Source organism: Cladophialophora bantiana, assembly GCF_000835475.1.
Source record: "Cladophialophora bantiana CBS 173.52 unplaced genomic scaffold supercont1.24, whole genome shotgun sequence".
In the NCBI taxonomy this organism is placed as follows: Eukaryota; Fungi; Ascomycota; class Eurotiomycetes; order Chaetothyriales; family Herpotrichiellaceae; genus Cladophialophora; species Cladophialophora bantiana.
In genome coordinates, this window is record NW_015971598.1 from 324,834 (window position 1) to 341,586 (window position 16,753).

Genomic DNA, 16,753 nt, shown 5'->3' on the forward strand with positions numbered 1-16,753 from the left:
GTATGCCACAATGTTCATAAGCGCAAGCGAGCTCGCCCATTCGGTTCAGACAAAGTCGTGCTTGGAATGTCAGTTGCTCTCCGATGTCATCAGTACTCGACACGAGGACTGGACTCTCCACGCGGAACAATGGCCATCAATTCGCCTTGGGCTGGCCGTTGGAAAGCCCGCGCAACTGAATTACCGCACTCAAGATCGCACAGATGTATTTGACCTTCAAATCTATCGTTCGGCATCGCAACAGGCCGTTGAGTGGGATGTTGACCTTCCAAAAGCTATTGGGCTGGGTCCCGACATACCTCCTTTTTCGGGTTCTGAAGAGAGCATTTCATTGATCAAAAAGTGGTATGCTGAATGCTCAGCTGAGCACGAGCTGTGCAATTCTTATTTCTCGGGTGACAGGCCTACACGATTGTTGGACACCCGCGGCGAAAACCCAGCCCTAATTGAAGCAAGCACGGCGGACAAAGCCGGGTACGTGGCTCTGAGCTACTGTTGGGGGACCCCAGACAAGCATCCAATGCTCCGAACCACGAAGTCCACCATCTCTCAACGTCAGGCTGGCATCGAGTTCGCCTCGCTGCCTGCTGTATTCCGAGACGCCATCGTCCTGGCAAGAGCTCTTGGTTTTATATACATCTGGATAGATGCATTATGCATCATTCAAGATGATGCTGACGACTGGACCAAAGAAGCTGCCACAATGTGCAGGGTGTATTCTCAGGCGTCGCTAACCATAATTGCAAGTCGCTCCGATGGCTGTACCACCAGTATTTTTGGCGATCAGGCTTTTGCTCAATTTGATGTGGTGTCCTTCAAAGGTGTGTCGCTCAGGGTGAGGACCAATATTTCCAAATCCCACGAAATCAACCCAGTCATCCCACTGGGTCCCGACGCCGACCCTATCAGTCGAAGAGCTTGGACTTTGCAGGAAGGCGTCCTTTCGAACAGGGCTGTCTATTTCACAAGTGACGAGCTTCGTTGGGAGTGTAATACCTGGCGCCGTTGTCAATGCGGTCAACTGAAGACGAAATTCCCTCTCAAGTACGATGCCGAGGAATACGAATATGAAGGACACCGCACATGGCGTCTGAACGACTTCTTCCCCACTCACTCGGTCGAAGAAGCTTACCGAATAATGTGGCAGAACATGGTAGTCTTCTACACAAACAGGAGTCTAACGATGGAGCAGGACCGGCTTGTTGCACTTTCGGGACTTGCGCAACGATTCGATGCATTGATGAAGGAGCGTTTCCAGAGGAAAGACACATATCTAGCTGGGATATGGCAAGGAGCTTTGCCCGCTCAGCTACTCTGGTGTATTGTCAACAAGGCACATTCGACCACCCTTGGGTATGAACATACCCGGCCGTCGGCTTGGCGAGCTCCGAGCTGGTCATGGGCTTCAATGGAAGCACCAGTGTTCACTTTCTTGCATACCAGTATTGACAGTCGACTCGAAGTAATGGAGGCTCTTGTGGAACCGAAAAGCGAGGATCATTTTGGCCAAGTAAAACTTGCCATACTGAGGGTTCGCGCTCCTGTCCTCCATGATGTCCGCTTTATTCGGGATCCTGAGAGGGTTGGCTGGAGCCGCTTTCCTGTCGTCAAATTCCACAATCTTGATCTTCGCATAGAAAATGCATTCTTTGACAATGACCTCGAAGCCGAGACTGACAAGTACCTCAACGATCCGAAGCAGCGCTTCAGCCTTCTTGTCGTGGGTTACGGGAAAGGTAACGACCTGCACGAGTGCCTCGCGATCACACCTGTATCCGGGAAGATAGCGACCTTTGAACGGATCGGCTTGATCAGACTGGGTCAGCACTTCAGAGAGCCGGAGGGAAACGCGAGAGCGATTGAGAACGCGTCGTGCGAGGAAGTGATTCTCGTGTGACGTGTCGCGGAGCACTTGGAAAAAGTCCCATAGAGCAGCGAGAGGTGCAGCTCTTTGAGCCTTTTGATAGGGGATCTGCCAACTGCGGAGAAATTTCACCTTCTCCAATGTGCACTGTGTTGGACTGTGGAAAGTCAAAACGACCTTCGACCTTTGACAAGACTGCGCCGTTGGAATTGAATCTACACCTCCATCCTTGACCCTTCTCAACGAGCCTCTGCCATTTTGCTCTTTGCTCAAGAGTCCGAAACTTTCGCTCAACACAAACACCACATTGCAGGACACTCTTAGCTGGCCCTGACCTCCGCCGCGAAGCCCAGCTTGTATCCAAAGCCCTTGCTCGCCTCAAGACAACCACCACTATCGCCCTCCTCTTCCACCATGTTCGCCGGACGTAAGTCTTCGTTTCGCATCCCTCTCTAAGGTCCTTCACCTCCCTTTGCTAGAAGATCTCGTCTGACGTTTACATCTCTCGAAACAGCGCACGACCACCTCTCCGAGAAGGAGATCCGCGAAGGCGAAGCACAAGCCACTGCGCAAGTGCAGTTCTTCGCCGTCGCCTGCGTCGCACTCTGGTTCTGTAGGTTTAGCGTTCCGTGTCCTGATATTTTACCTTTTGCCTTCGATCGCCCTCCCTCCCCGCTTTTCCGGGTATTATGCTTCTCGAGATCGTCCGGTTCGCGCAATGGGACAGACGAGAAGCAGGAAAGAAAACCAGAAACACAAATTTTGTTGAGAGACGAAACAACACCAGCAATTGATTGACCGAGACTGGTTGGCTGACGATGGAAACTATTTCACTCCGATTCCAGCTCCTCACGTTGTCGACTGGGCGAGCAAACTCTTCTAGAGAAACCGTGATACCGGTCGGCTTCCTTCTTACGACAATGAGCGTTCTCTGGACCAACACAAACACTATGTCTGTGCCGAATGAGGCTGGCATGGGGCAACTCGAATGGAAACGTCTCTTCAAGGGCAACAGCCTAGACTAGAGAAGAGGATCAACTTGAAGGGAAAATCTCTCCTGTACATTAGCTTGTACACCATCGTGTTCCAGCAGTGCAGCTGCTGGGACCGTCGAACTCTCGTTCGACACGGGCAGTGGTTTGAATACAGATGGCATCTTCTCAATTCATGGATTCCAAATCATCATCAACAGTCGCTATGCAAGATCTTGTTGCTTCGCCTTGGTATTCCATACAAATGCTTCGATTGGTCCGCAAACCTGAGCCGTCCGAGGAGGATTTCTGTTTAACTCTTCGCACGCAATTGTTCCCAACCTCCTTTATTTCAATTACCTCCGCCGAGGAACATCATTATCCCTGTCCTTAGATATCTTTTCCCACTCGTCATGCTCTTGCTGCACGAGTTCCAGTTCTTTCTGCAGATGCCGTAGTTGAATTTCGTAGGCTTCCAGTGTCTGCACAGTCGAGGAAAAGTCAGTACACAAAGTCATTGAATTGTTCTTGGTGAGTTTGTTTTTGTCGCGGATTGCATCGTTGCTAACAGATACATACCTTTTTTGCAGCTTTGATCGTATCCTCATCCAGTGTTGTACCTTCTCCATCAGCAGCAGCCGCCGGTGCGATCTTCTCCATTTCGTTCTTCAATCTCTTCGCCCGTTCTCGAATTCCTAACATCCTCGCCCAGATTTCCTGCTCTCGGGCATTCAGAGAGGGGTCAAAGACTTCGCGTTGTAACTTTTCCAGTTTCGCTTTCAGTTCTTCTTCGGCGTTGTCCATCACGTAGCCTCGGTTTCGAAGAATTTGGACTTTGACTGCCAGTGCTAATGTCCGCTGAGCTGCCGCGGCCTGTCTTCTCTTGCATTCTTCTAACCTCGTGGCCATATTTTGGCGGTGTTTGTCCAGTTGAACGTCGAGTGATGTGTTGATTTCTTGGAGCATCATATTGCATCTTTGGATGGCCTCCATTTGTATTTGAGCTTTTCGGCCCAGCTGGAAAAATCCCTGGATCAAAAGAGGGACCCAGTCGGGTCCGGGTCTTTTGGAAACTGCCTCTTCCCACTTGTCTTCATCTTCTCCCGGTCCCGGTCGGTATTTCAAGGCATCTGTTTCACTCTCGACATGTTGATACAAGTAGGTCCGCAGCGGGGAGGACAGACTAGTGGGATCCCACTTATTCTTGACAATATTCATTTGTACGGGTATTGACCTGAAGACGTTGAGGCCGCGCCCTTCCTCCCATAGTGATTGGGCCCCAGGCTGTCCTTGTTGTGACTGACCGAACCTCAGCGTCTGATCTAGAGGTCGCTGTGGTTGCTGGGGCTGTTGCTGGGACTGACCAAACCCAAATGCACTCTGTTGTTGTGGCTGTGTTGAGACGCCGAATAAACCACCCGTTTGTTGCTGAGGTTGTGACGCTCCAAATAGGCCTCCAGATTGCTGCTGAGGTTGTGTACCAGTCCCAAACAAACCTCCGCTCTGTTGTGTCTGCGAAGTGCCAAACAAACCACCCGTTTGCTGAGGCTGTGATTTCGGCGCGCCGAAGCCAAATGTCGGTAGACTGCTCTGTTGCTGTGTCTGCGGCTGGCCAAACAATGACGTGGAACCGGACGGCTGGCTTGAGGAAGGATTGCTAAAGGAGAAGAAGCCAGTTTTCGCGGGCTGCGCCTGATTCGCATTTGAAGATCCAAAGAGACTCATTGTAGAGGTTGTCTTGTGAGGAATCCTGCAGAATGGCTTTCAGCTATTAAGGAGCTCAAACCCGCTCTCAGAGCTGCTCAGTTGTTAAATCAAGAGGAAACAATCTGCATCAATGGGGATAAATGAAGACATTGCACTTCTGTTGGCATGCGATGGCTCGGCCGGGGAAAGTCTCGCTGACGCGCCAACCCTGAAAACGCGAGAACCCGGTTCGGAGAAACATTTCCCCGTCCACACTCAATGCGTCGCTTGGCGTGCAATATTGTGGAATACCAGGACCGACTAATGGTGGTTGCGCTTGCACAAAGGCAAAAGACTATGATCTGACCAGTAGTCAATAAATGAATAAACAGATACGAATTTCTTCCTACATCGAGTGTTTACATTGCCTTCACATGCCCGCGGAGTCTACCAGCAATACGAAACCCCATTACCTCAGAAGGCACTCATGCTGAAATTTTATTCGCGTTTTGAATGGGACATGGACGAATCTTTTTTAGCAAAGGTTTCCCCAATGCATAGACCACGGCTCTCTCCTTCTCCCTCGTCCTTCAGAAGGCCATCCACTAGTGTATCACCCCGACTGGCTTCTTTTAGTCGAATTCGAGTCAGGCTAGGGTTCAGCAGCAGTCCAACAGGAGATCAGTTCCATTGCTGGAATTCAAATATCCATAGACTTTTGGCGCAGCATGTGGACGCTATTCAATCATCCGGCCTCTTACCATGCATCCAGACTTGTGATGAGCAAGCATTGTCCAGGATATTATTACCACAATATACACGGACGTATTCGGTCTCCAACGAAAATGGGACATCTTTGAGCGATGGCAAGGTTGAGCATCAGAGGCCGAAGACGCCCGATTGCTGAGGCGCTTTAAGCAGTGGGGGGGATGAAATCTGATTTCGTGGACACATAGAATTGCCATGCAGTCCGTTATAGCCGAATAGAGCCACATCGAGAGCTATCCATTTGAGTGCAACGTCCCTGGTGAAACGGCGAAAAGAATCCACTAATGACAACCCGCCTGTCAAGCAGGCACTTAGTAAGAACGAACAAGTTGGCTGGGAGATTGGACCGAAGATAATCCAGGTGTCCTCAGGGCTAGTCATAATATTTCCACATTCAGACCATGACAGCAAGCAGCAACCACACCTCTGAAAGCTCCATAAGAAAAAGGGTAAAGTGTCAGGGCCAAAAACATTGGATTTAGATCTGCCAATGAGGAGAACGGGATTTGAATGCGGCTCGGGCTTGGGAGGGATCGACGTGTTCATTGTGCATGCAGGGTCTTCCCAGGAACAGGGAAAATGGCATCACCGCGTCCGACTTCGGATGGGCGAGTTTAGTGCGGCCGGGGCACAAGACACTTGAATGGCCGATTCAGCACCGGGTATCGACGTCTCCATGCTTCGTTCGCCTAGGTTTATTGGTCGCCTATTGGTCCCCAGGATAATAGGAGCCAGGCTTTCGTTGGAGCGGCTGATGGTGGAGGGGGCAAAGCAGATTAGTCGGGATCTGACTGGCTATGCGACGAGAGCCTTCTGCTGACCATTCCAGCAGAGCAAAAAATACGTAGAAGATGCACATGGCTCGCTTCGGATGGAGAGTTTCTGATGCAACCTGATCAGCCATAGCCCCGTGCATGTCACCGTTGGCGAATACCCCCAACGTGGGGTGCGTCATCCTAGTAGCAGCAGGTCACGGGTGGTGTTGATGGCAGGAGGTGACAGCTGGTCATGTCCCTCGTACCCAATACTGAAAAGCTCTCGGAGAGAATACCTCATGTCAGCTTTCGAATTCTGCATTGTTCGTGGCGGTAGGGCGTGTGCGTCTTTATGGCAAATGAATGCGGCCTGATATTCGCCTTCCCTGTCAGCAGAAATCAATGTTTACTCCAATGGGATCTTCGGTGCTTGTAAGAAAACCAAACGAAGAAAATTTTCTTTTTCCTGTGTTTGTATTAGCAGTGATGAGCCGGGCAATGCCGGAAGAGGATTTTGACTGTCAGGTGTGCCAGTGTCTGTAGTACAATGTACGTCCGCCGGGTGTTGTCAGAGATGTTCGCGGTAAAGGCCGTTGATGGCAAGCAACGCACTTCGCTCCTTTCATGAGTGGCTGGCCTGGCATGTAAGCGAGGAGAAGAAGCATACCTAGGTATTGGGGATTCTGGTGCATCTAGACTCTGCAGGTGGAGTGCAGTTAGGGCTATGACACACAGGAACTGGGTGGGCAACCTTAGGTAGGTATTGAACATAGTGGCACTACTGGGTAGTCGGTGCTGGAGCTGCGAGCTGGGCGGAGGAGGATGGAGGCGCCGGTCACGGCCAAAAATTTTTTGAGAGCTTGAGATTCGAAGATGTAATGTGGTGGAAAAGCGAAGCTGATGATTGGGCCGAGGGGGCCTTATCAGCACATGCATCCTGATGGAGGAAGAGCCTGGATAACGCAATGGCACCTATCGGATGCCCCAGAACAGAGCTGCCCGTCGAGCCGCCAGTACCATGATGCTCAGGTGCAGCTGGTTCCGAACCCCCCACTAACAATCTTGGGGCCCCTCCCCACCTTTGGCTGCACTCTCAGCTTATTCTGGCACCTGTTTGCTGCACATTGTACCCGTGTCGGATTGATGTGATTTTTTTTTGCCAGAACCATCAGTGCTTGCTAGACAACACTCCTTGACCGAATCCATCTAGCGAGGTATCCCAGTTGCCGACAATCACCACACGCTGGATCAGCCTCCCACAGTCACCTTACGTGCCGTCCATCCTGCCAGTGGCCAATTCACTTCGCAGACACGCACGCTAACTGACGAGAGCAGAAAGTTCTGCACTGTTGAAAATCAACCCCACACCTTTGCTTGCCAGACAGGCTTTGCCTGCCCAAAATTCTTCTTTTCTTCCTCTGGTCCACCCTCTACCCGTTTGTCTTTCTGTCTCCTTCCCTCCAGCTCAACACTCCCTCGACTTGACAGTCCTCCTTCGACCACACTTCAGGTGCTGGAGCTCACCCTACAGAGAGACAGCCTCCTTGCTGCCAGCAACAGAACATCCCTCAGCCTGCCCTTGTGCGGCGTATCCCTCGATCGAAACACCCAAACCAAAACATCAACCTTACAGCACTTGTTGCCCATCTTTCCACTTTCTCTTTCCTTCGATACCACTGTCGCTAGTCGACCATAGGATGGGCTCGGTAGCCGAGGAACGACGAAAGCAAGAGATCGATACATCAGAGGTCCAGGAAGAGTACACTCCGTACCGGCCCGACAAGGGCTATGGCTGGGGTGAAGCTTTGCCCGAGAAGCAAGGCTTGTACGACCCTAGCCTCGAGAAAGATGCCTGCGGTGTAGGCTTTGCCGCGTAAGAATCGCCCTCGGAGGGAGTCTATTCGGAAGAGATGGGTTGCTGACAAACATCCCAGCAATATCAAAGGCAAGGCCAGCCACAAGATCATCAGCGATGGTAGGTCCCGTCCGAGGATGTCACCGAGGTATATGACTGACGTCTGCCAGCACGGAATCTTCTGTGCAACATGACCCATCGGGGTGCCGTGGGTTCTGATGCACGAGATGGCGATGGCGCCGGGGTCATGACTTCCATCCCCCACAAGTTCTTTGTCAAGAACTTCGCCCGGGAGGTTGGAGTCGAGCTTCCTCCTCTAGGCCAATATGCTGCTGGAAACCTCTTCTTTAAGCCCGACACTGAGATGCTGAAACATGCCACCCTCAGCTTCGAAGAGGCCGCACAATCGCTGGGTCTACGAACCTTGGGCTGGCGCGAGGTTCCTCGAGACTCCACCCTGCTTGGTCCGGCTGCGTTGTCGCGAGAGCCCATCATTCTCCAGCCATTTGTTGTCCTCGCGTCGGCGTACGGCAGCGGCAACAAGCCTGAAGTCACCGATCCCGAGCAGTTTGATGACGTCGAGTTCGAGCGAAGATTGTATATCCTCAGAAAAACTGTATCGCATGATCCACGCTGGAAACCATGGTTCTATGTTTGCTCTTTGAGTAACAGAAACATCGTTTACAAGGGACAACTAGCTCCAGTCCAAGTATACCAGTACTTTCACGACCTTGTTTCGGTAGACTATGAAGGCCACTTTGCTCTGGTTCACTCTCGTTTCTCCACCAACACATTTCCTTCATGGGATCGGTCACAGCCGCTCCGATGGCTGGCTCACAACGGTGAGATCAACACGCTCAGAGGCAACAAGAACTGGATGAGAGCGCGCGAGGGTGTCTTGAAGTCTGATTTATTCGGCGAAGAGCTCGAAAAGCTCTTCCCCATCGTCGAGGATGGAGGCTCCGATTCCGCTGCATTTGACAATGTTCTGGAGCTCTTGGTAATGAACAGAGTGCTCTCTCTGCCCGAAGCCGTTATGATGATGGTTCCCGAGGCGTGGCAAGGTAACTCGGCCGTCGACCCTGCCAAAGCAGCATTCTACGAATACGCTGCCTGTTTGATGGAACCTTGGGATGGCCCTGCTCTATTTACCTTCTCGGACGGCCGGTACTGTGGCGCGAACTTGGATCGAAATGGCCTCCGACCCTGCCGGTACTACGTCACGGACGACGACAGGATCATCTGTGCCTCGGAAGTCGGCACTATTGCCATTGAGCCAGAACGAGTGATCATCAAGGGCCGCTTGCAGCCGGGAAAGATGCTTCTGGTCGACACCCAGGCCGGGCGAATCATTGATGATGCTGAACTCAAAGCCACTGTTGCAAATCGACAGCCTTTCCAACAATGGCTCAACAAGAACTTGATGAAGATGCCTCAGGTATATGAGGCGGTTGCTAAAGAGCTCGACTTGAGCTACAAGCTTACAGAGTCGACCATCCAAGAAGACCCTAGACTTCGAGCCTTTGGCTACTCGTTCGAGCAGGTCAGTTTACTACTTGGACCCATGGCCGCCGATTCCAAGGAGGCGCTTGGCTCTATGGGCAATGATGCACCTCTCGCATGCCTTGCACAGCAACCTCGACTCTTGTATGAGTATTTCAGACAGCTCTTTGCCCAGGTGACCAATCCACCAATAGATCCAATTCGAGAAGCAATCGTCATGTCTCTTGAATGTTATGTGGGACCTCAAGGTAATTTATTAGAGATGGACGAATCTCAGTGTGGACGTCTCTTGCTCCCCTCTCCCATTCTCGAGACCGAGACGTTCAATGCCATCAAGAACATCAACCGGTACAACCCGGATTGGACTGTTAGAACAATTGACATCACTTTCGACAAGTGGTCAGGCGTTGAAGGCTACATGAAGGCTTTGGACGAGATATGCGACGAGGCGACAAGCGCAATTGATGCCGGTGACAAAATAATCATTCTGTCCGATCGGGCAACATCTGAAGACAGAGTACCCGTGTCGACGCTCCTCGCTACTGGATTGGTGCACCATCACCTGGTTCGAAACAAATGGAGATCTCGGGCGGCCCTCATTATCGAAACAGCAGAGGCAAGAGAGGTGCACCACATGTGTGTGCTTGTCGGCTATGGTGCGGATGGTATTAACCCGTATCTTGCTATGGAATGCATCCTCAAGATGAACCATCAAGGTCTCATAAAGAAGAAATTAACCGATGAACAAATCATTGCCAACTATAAAGCTTCATGTGATGGTGGCATATTGAAAGTCATGAGCAAGATGGGCATCTCCACATTGCAGTCTTACAAAGGAGCACAAATCTTCGAAGCTCTCGGTATCGATGACACAGTCGTTGATAGATGTTTTGCTGGAACCGCCACTCGTGTACGCGGTATGACCTTTGAACTTATCGCTCAAGATGCGTTTGCGTTGCACGAGAAGGGTTACCCATCGCGCCACGTCAGAGAAATTCCTGGTTTGGCGGAATCTGGCGAGTATCATTGGCGAGATGGTGGCCAGCCTCACATCAACGACCCTGTCAGCATTGCAAACATCCAGGACGCGGTCAGAACCAAGAATGACAAATCTTATGAGGCCTACTCTCTCTCAGAGTATGAGCAGATCAAGAACTGCACTCTACGAGGCATGCTTGATTTCGACTTCGAGCAACGTACGCCTGTACCGATTGATCAGGTGGAGCCATGGACCGAGATTGTGCGACGTTTCGTTACCGGCGCCATGTCCTATGGTTCCATCTCGATGGAGGCTCATTCCACCCTTGCAGTGGCCATGAACCGTCTGGGCGGCAAGTCCAACACTGGCGAAGGCGGCGAGGATCCAGAACGAAGTCTGCAAATGGAAAACGGCGATTCCATGCGCTCTGCAATCAAACAAATTGCCTCAGGTCGATTTGGTGTGACGGCAAATTATCTGGCAGACTCTGATGAGCTTCAGATTAAGATGGCCCAGGGGGCAAAGCCCGGCGAAGGAGGTGAACTCCCGGGCCACAAGGTCTCTGAGCCAATTGCACGTACTCGACATTCCACTCCTGGTGTCGGTCTCATCTCTCCTCCTCCTCACCACGACATTTACTCTATCGAAGATCTCAAACAATTGATCTACGATCTCAAGTGCTCCAACCCTCGAGCCAGGGTGTCCGTCAAGCTCGTGTCTGAGGTCGGTGTAGGTATCGTTGCGGCGGGTGTCGCAAAGGCCAAGGCAGACCACATTTTGATTTCTGGCCATGACGGCGGTACTGGCGCCTCAAGATGGACTGGTATCAAATATGCTGGTCTCCCGTGGGAACTTGGCCTTGCTGAGACCCATCAGACCCTCGTACTGAATGACCTCCGTGGTCGTGTTATTGTCCAGACTGACGGCCAGATCCGAACCGGTCGCGATGTTGCTATTGCCTGCCTGCTAGGTGCCGAAGAATGGGGCTTCGCCACAACGCCTCTCATCGCAATGGGCTGTATTATGATGCGAAAATGCCAGTACGTTGCTCCCTCCCCCTTGAATCTTGATACGTGCTAACAGATGTATTCGTAGCCTGAACACTTGTCCAGTTGGTATCGCTACTCAAGACCCTTTACTACGAAAGAAATTTGAGGGTACTCCCGAGCATGTTATCAACTTCTTCTACTACGTCGCGAACGAACTCCGTGCAATCATGGCCCAGCTCGGGTTGCGAACGGTCAATGAGATGGTCGGACACGCAGAGCTTTTGAAGGTGCGCGAAGATCTACGCACCGACAAAACTCAGAACATCGACCTGTCTCTGATTCTCACTCCGGCCCACTCTATCCGGCCTGGCGTTGCGACCTACAACGTCCGGAAGCAAGATCACAAACTACACACTCGGTTAGACAACAAGCTGATCTCCGAGTCCGAGCTCGCTCTGGAAAAGGGATTACCATGCCGTATAGAGACCGACATCGTCAACACCGATCGTGCGTTGGGCGCCACATTGTCGTACCAAATTAGCAAACGCTATGGCGAGGCTGGTTTACCTCAAGACACCATTCACGTCAACCTCAGAGGTTCTGCTGGCCAATCGTTTGGTGCTTATCTTGCACCAGGCATTACACTCGAGCTAGAAGGTGATTCTAACGACTATGTTGGCAAAGGTCTATCGGGCGGTCGCCTCATCATCTACCCTCCTCGTAGTGCTGTTTTCAAGGCTGAGGAGAATATTCTGATTGGGAACGTCTGTCTCTATGGTGCTACGAGCGGTACATGCTACTTCAGAGGTGTCGCTGCTGAACGCTTCGCTGTCCGCAACTCAGGCGCCAACGCGGTTGTCGAAGGTGTCGGTGATCACGGTTGCGAGTACATGACCGGTGGTCGTGTCGTCATCCTGGGTAGCACCGGCCGTAACTTCGCAGCCGGAATGTCGGGTGGTATCGCGTACGTTCTCGATATGAACCAAGACTTCCACTCCAAGATCAACATGGAAATGGTAGAAGTGTCTGGTGTTGAAACGCCCGAGGAAATTGCGTTCCTTCGAGGTATGATCGAAGACCATCACCACTACACTGGCTCGGAATTGGCTGCTCGAATCCTGCTCGAGTTCAATCGCGCTCTTCCCCGCTTTGTCAAAATTCTGCCAACAGACTACAAGAGGGTGTTGGCGGAGCAGGCAAAGAAGGCGGAAGAGGCAAAGAAAGCAGAATACCCCTTGCCAATATTGCCAGGCAATCCAGTCCGCAACCTTCACCAGGAACAGCGGGAAATTGCTGCCGAGAAAGAGGCCAAGCAAAAGAAGGCCAATATGCTCGACATCGAGGAAGGTGTCAATGGTGATGCCGATCAAGCCAAGCACAAGGCTGCATTGGTCCTTGATAAGACGCGTGGTTTTATGAAGTATGCGCGTCGAAGCGAGAAGTACCGCAACCCAAAGACACGAGTCAAGGACTGGGCCGAGCTCTCTTCGCGACTCAGCGAAGATGAACTTAAATATCAATCCGCTCGATGTATGGATTGTGGTGTGCCATTCTGTCAGTCGGAGACTGGATGCCCCATTTCGAACATCATCCCGAAGTGGAACGAACTGGTATTCCAGGATCAGTGGAAGGATGCGCTCAATCGCCTGCTGATGACCAACAACTTCCCTGAGTTCACTGGTCGTGTCTGCCCCGCTCCTTGCGAAGGAGCTTGCGTCTTGGGTATCAACGAAGACCCAGTAGGTATCAAGACCATTGAATGCGCCATCATCGATAAGGGATTCGAGATGGGCTGGATGGTGCCAAACCCACCAAAAGAACGAACCGGCAAGAAGGTCGCTGTCATTGGTTCTGGTCCGGCAGGTCTCGCCGCAGCTGACCAACTCAACCGCGTGGGACATACTGTCACGGTCTATGAGAAGTCAGACCGCGTCGGCGGCTTACTGATGTACGGCATTCCCAACATGAAGCTCGATAAGCGAATTGTCCAACGACGAGTGGACCTCATGGCCGACGAGGGTGTCAAATTTGAAACAGGGGTCATGGTTGGCCCAGGGGAGAAGGTTAGTCTCGAGTCGCTGCGCCAGAGCAACGATGCAGTCATCATCTCTACCGGTGCCCAAGTGCCCCGTGATCTGAAAATTAAGAACCGAGAAGCCGAAGGCATCCATTTTGCGATGGAATTTTTGCACGCCAATACGAAGTCTTTGCTTGACTCGCAACTAGGTGATGGTCACTACATCACTGCCAAGGATAAGCATGTTATTGTTATTGGTGGTGGAGATACCGGAAATGACTGCATTGGCACCTCCATTCGACATGGAGCCAAGTCGATCACCAACTTCGAGCTTTTGCCTCAGCCTCCACCAGAACGCGCTCGCGACAACCCGTGGCCTCAATGGCCGAGAATCTACCGGGTGGACTACGGTCATACAGAAGTCAAGCAACACTATGGTAAAGATCCCCGTGAGTACTGCGTCATGACGAAAGATTTCGTGGTCGAGGACGGTCGTGTAGTGGGCATTAACACGACTCGTGTGGACTGGACGAAGAGTGCAACTGGTGGCTGGGACATGAAACCCAGAGAGGGAAGTGAGGAGTACTTCCCAGCGGATCTGGTCCTTCTTTCTATGGGTTTCTTGGGACCCGACGACCGTCTCTTCGAAGGTCAAGTGGAGCTTGATCCCCGAAAGAATATCAAAACACCAAAGAACATGTACAACACCAACCTTCCAGGTGTATTTGCTGCCGGTGACTGCCGACGCGGCCAATCTCTTATTGTTTGGGGTATTAATGAAGGCCGCCAATGTGCCCGACAGGTGGACAGCTTCCTTATGGGCACAGGGTCCATACTTCCCGTTACTGGCGGTATTATTCAGCGAGCCCAACATGACGCCGTCCCAACTCCTCAAGAGATCAAGGCTCACAAGCAAGGCGACATGGCGCATGCTGCCGAAGACTTCAAGCGTGCTCCAGAAATCAAAGTTGCTGCATGAGATCTCTGGTGATCTTTCAACGTGAACGGTTGCATATGAAAGCAGGATGCAGGAATAAACACCAAAAATTACGTGGGTGGCTTTCCTATCTTTATTTCCTGATTTGGCATGGCGAGCGCAATCAGCTAGTATGCGAGATACCCTGGTGAGCGCCTTTCGGATCCCGAGATGCAAGATGAGATGACCGATGGAATCTGCTATGGATCATGCGTTTTGATGCTTACGATCTTTGACGAACGAGGCACTTGGAGGCTACGAGGCTGCGGACAGGTTTTAAGTCGTTCTCTAGCGGTTTTGGTGTCTAGTAGGGAAAACGATGAGGTTGAGAATGAAGTGCTGAATGCGGAGCATTTGAAAGGAACTGGGAGGGGATAATGCAGACTGCCAATGGAACTGTATCAACACCGACAGCGGGTAGATAGCAGACCAGAATACATACCTGAAAATCGTCCTTTTCTGTTCTTTCCTGGGTTGTGAAGTTTGCGGGATCTTGGCTTCATCTCTTGGAGTACCGTGCTGAAATGGCTGTGGTAGAGGCGATTAACTGGTTTGTCTCGTCACATGGCTGGACCTTAGATCCTCCCTACAACCCACCAGCCCGCGACAGCCACCACCACAACCCTGGGCGTCATCTGCGTTGCCACTACCTACCTAGTTGATGTTGCGTTGTTGTTGATTGTTGTCTGGTCTCTGCTAGAAAAGCGTTCTCGGTTGCATGGTATTTACTGACCTGCTGGACAAGCCTGTGGAAGATCTTAATGGTGAACGACGCACCCCGATCAACCTCTTTAAACTACTTGGGTGCCATACCATCTTTTCAGCACATATTTTATAGCTACGTTTGTCCGACCAGTTAGGCCAGCAGAGTTCGGCATATAGCCGGGATGGGAAACACGTGAAGCCAGCTTGACAGCCAGCCAGCTGCCTCTCGAAGACCTTATACTCGTCGGGAACTAACACCTCAAGCAACGAGATACGAAGGAACGACTTAGCCTGGGTTCTGCTCAATCCCGCTTCGACAAGAACTGCCTAGGTCAACTGTTTCTAGAGATTGTCGACGAGGAGATCTGCCTTTGCGGCATCCAGCTCTTGGGAAGTCACGCATGAGAGAGTTCTGCAGAGTCTCCATCGCGATCATCCATCATGGCTGATCGACAGCCTTCGAATGCCACAGCACCACGTGCTTCGTTTCCGCAGATAGGGTCATGGGTATGCTGGACATTACAAAGCTCCCCATCAATTCAACCCTCGGAGTGCTTTCTAGATATGGGTGAGACGTCGCAAGTTCTGTTTTTTTGCTGAGGGACCTTGCTTCCGGTCTCGCCTTACTCTCAAGTCCAATTTTGATCGACCCTTCACAGTGCTGCCCCTGTCAACCCCTACACTGCATTGGCAGCAGAGGGTCTACGTGATCAATTCCGATTGATGATGAAGTCAAGAATGGTCCTTGAAAAAGGAATCAACGAACTGAAAGTTGTTGGTATTCTAGCCGACGCTTTGCAATTTGGATTCGCCATAGAGGACGTGGTCCGATCGATGGCCAAGTCAGAAAGAGGTTGCATATGGGTTGCTCTTTGCGCGGCGCTTAAAGAGGGCTATATCGATGGTAAGATTTCTCCGGGAGTTGAAGTCCGTTGCTAACCACGAAGTATTCAATAGGCATGGGTTCAGTGTGCCTGCTGGAGATGACGAGGCTCCTCAGAGTCGAAGGTCGCTCCATGCCATCCAGTCAATCTGGGAAAGGTTTTGCTCAATGTCTGTGTCGGGAGCTTGTCGGCCTCCAAATTCCCTAGATTGTCTAAGTTCCTGATGCAGCTTGCGGGCGAAGCTTGCAGGGCGGGTTTCCAAAGACCGAGGAATCTGGACTCACTCGGCTCCCCACGGCACCGTATGTGCTCTGGTTCAAAAGAGATAGCAGAGGTACTCTAGCCTTATCTCAAATCCCTAGGGACGAAGTACATTCAGTGATGATCGTTGGCGCCTGACGCTGGTTGGCTTGCAGCAGTCGCGGGTTTTCTCCTGGATTTCAGTGCGAGGGTTACGAAAAGCGATGGGAATCTCCTCTATGTCAATCAGGACAGAGAGGACTTCTAAGACGAGATTGTATTCGTTGAGCTTACGTCTTCAATGCCGAGTGTTGCGTCGACCAGCAAAACCGTGGTGTAGAACGATGCGTCCGGCATTTTTGCAGGAAGGAGAGGCAATTCATTCCCGGCAGTAGTCTCAGGTCGTCTTGACTGGAAACAGGTTTTGAGATTCTGCTTTCTTGACGGAACTCGGACACCTCCTGCAGATTGATCAGACAGTTGGCGGTTGCATTGGGAGCCTCGCAAGACTCTTTCAAGGTGTCACTGACGCCGACGAAAGGTTCCCTGTAGAATGCCAAA

General features: G+C 51.5%; 3 protein-coding genes across 3 annotated transcripts; 2 read left to right on the forward strand and 1 right to left on the reverse strand.

Annotated features, from left to right (window-relative positions):
- Positions 1-10: 10 nt before the first annotated feature.
- On the forward strand, positions 11-1,897 carry Z519_11881 (uncharacterized protein; the record flags this gene model as incomplete). Its single annotated transcript, XM_016769590.1, has 1 exon — positions 11-1,897. One exon carries the CDS (start codon positions 11-13, stop codon positions 1,895-1,897), a length of 1,887 nt encoding a protein of 628 aa, XP_016614226.1.
- A 1,294-nt stretch (positions 1,898-3,191) lies between these two features.
- Z519_11882 (uncharacterized protein) lies at positions 3,192-4,560 on the reverse strand (the record flags this gene model as incomplete). Its single annotated transcript, XM_016769591.1, has 2 exons — positions 3,192-3,317; positions 3,415-4,560. 2 exons carry the CDS (start codon positions 4,558-4,560, stop codon positions 3,192-3,194), a joined length of 1,272 nt encoding a protein of 423 aa, XP_016614227.1.
- Positions 4,561-7,741: 3,181 nt separating this feature from the next.
- Z519_11883 (uncharacterized protein) lies at positions 7,742-14,366 on the forward strand (the record flags this gene model as incomplete). Its single annotated transcript, XM_016769592.1, has 4 exons — positions 7,742-7,917; positions 7,979-8,019; positions 8,070-11,421; positions 11,477-14,366. The coding sequence occupies 4 exons, from the start codon at positions 7,742-7,744 to the stop codon at positions 14,364-14,366; spliced, it is 6,459 nt and encodes a 2,152-aa protein (XP_016614228.1).
- Between the last annotated feature and the right edge of the window lie 2,387 nt (positions 14,367-16,753).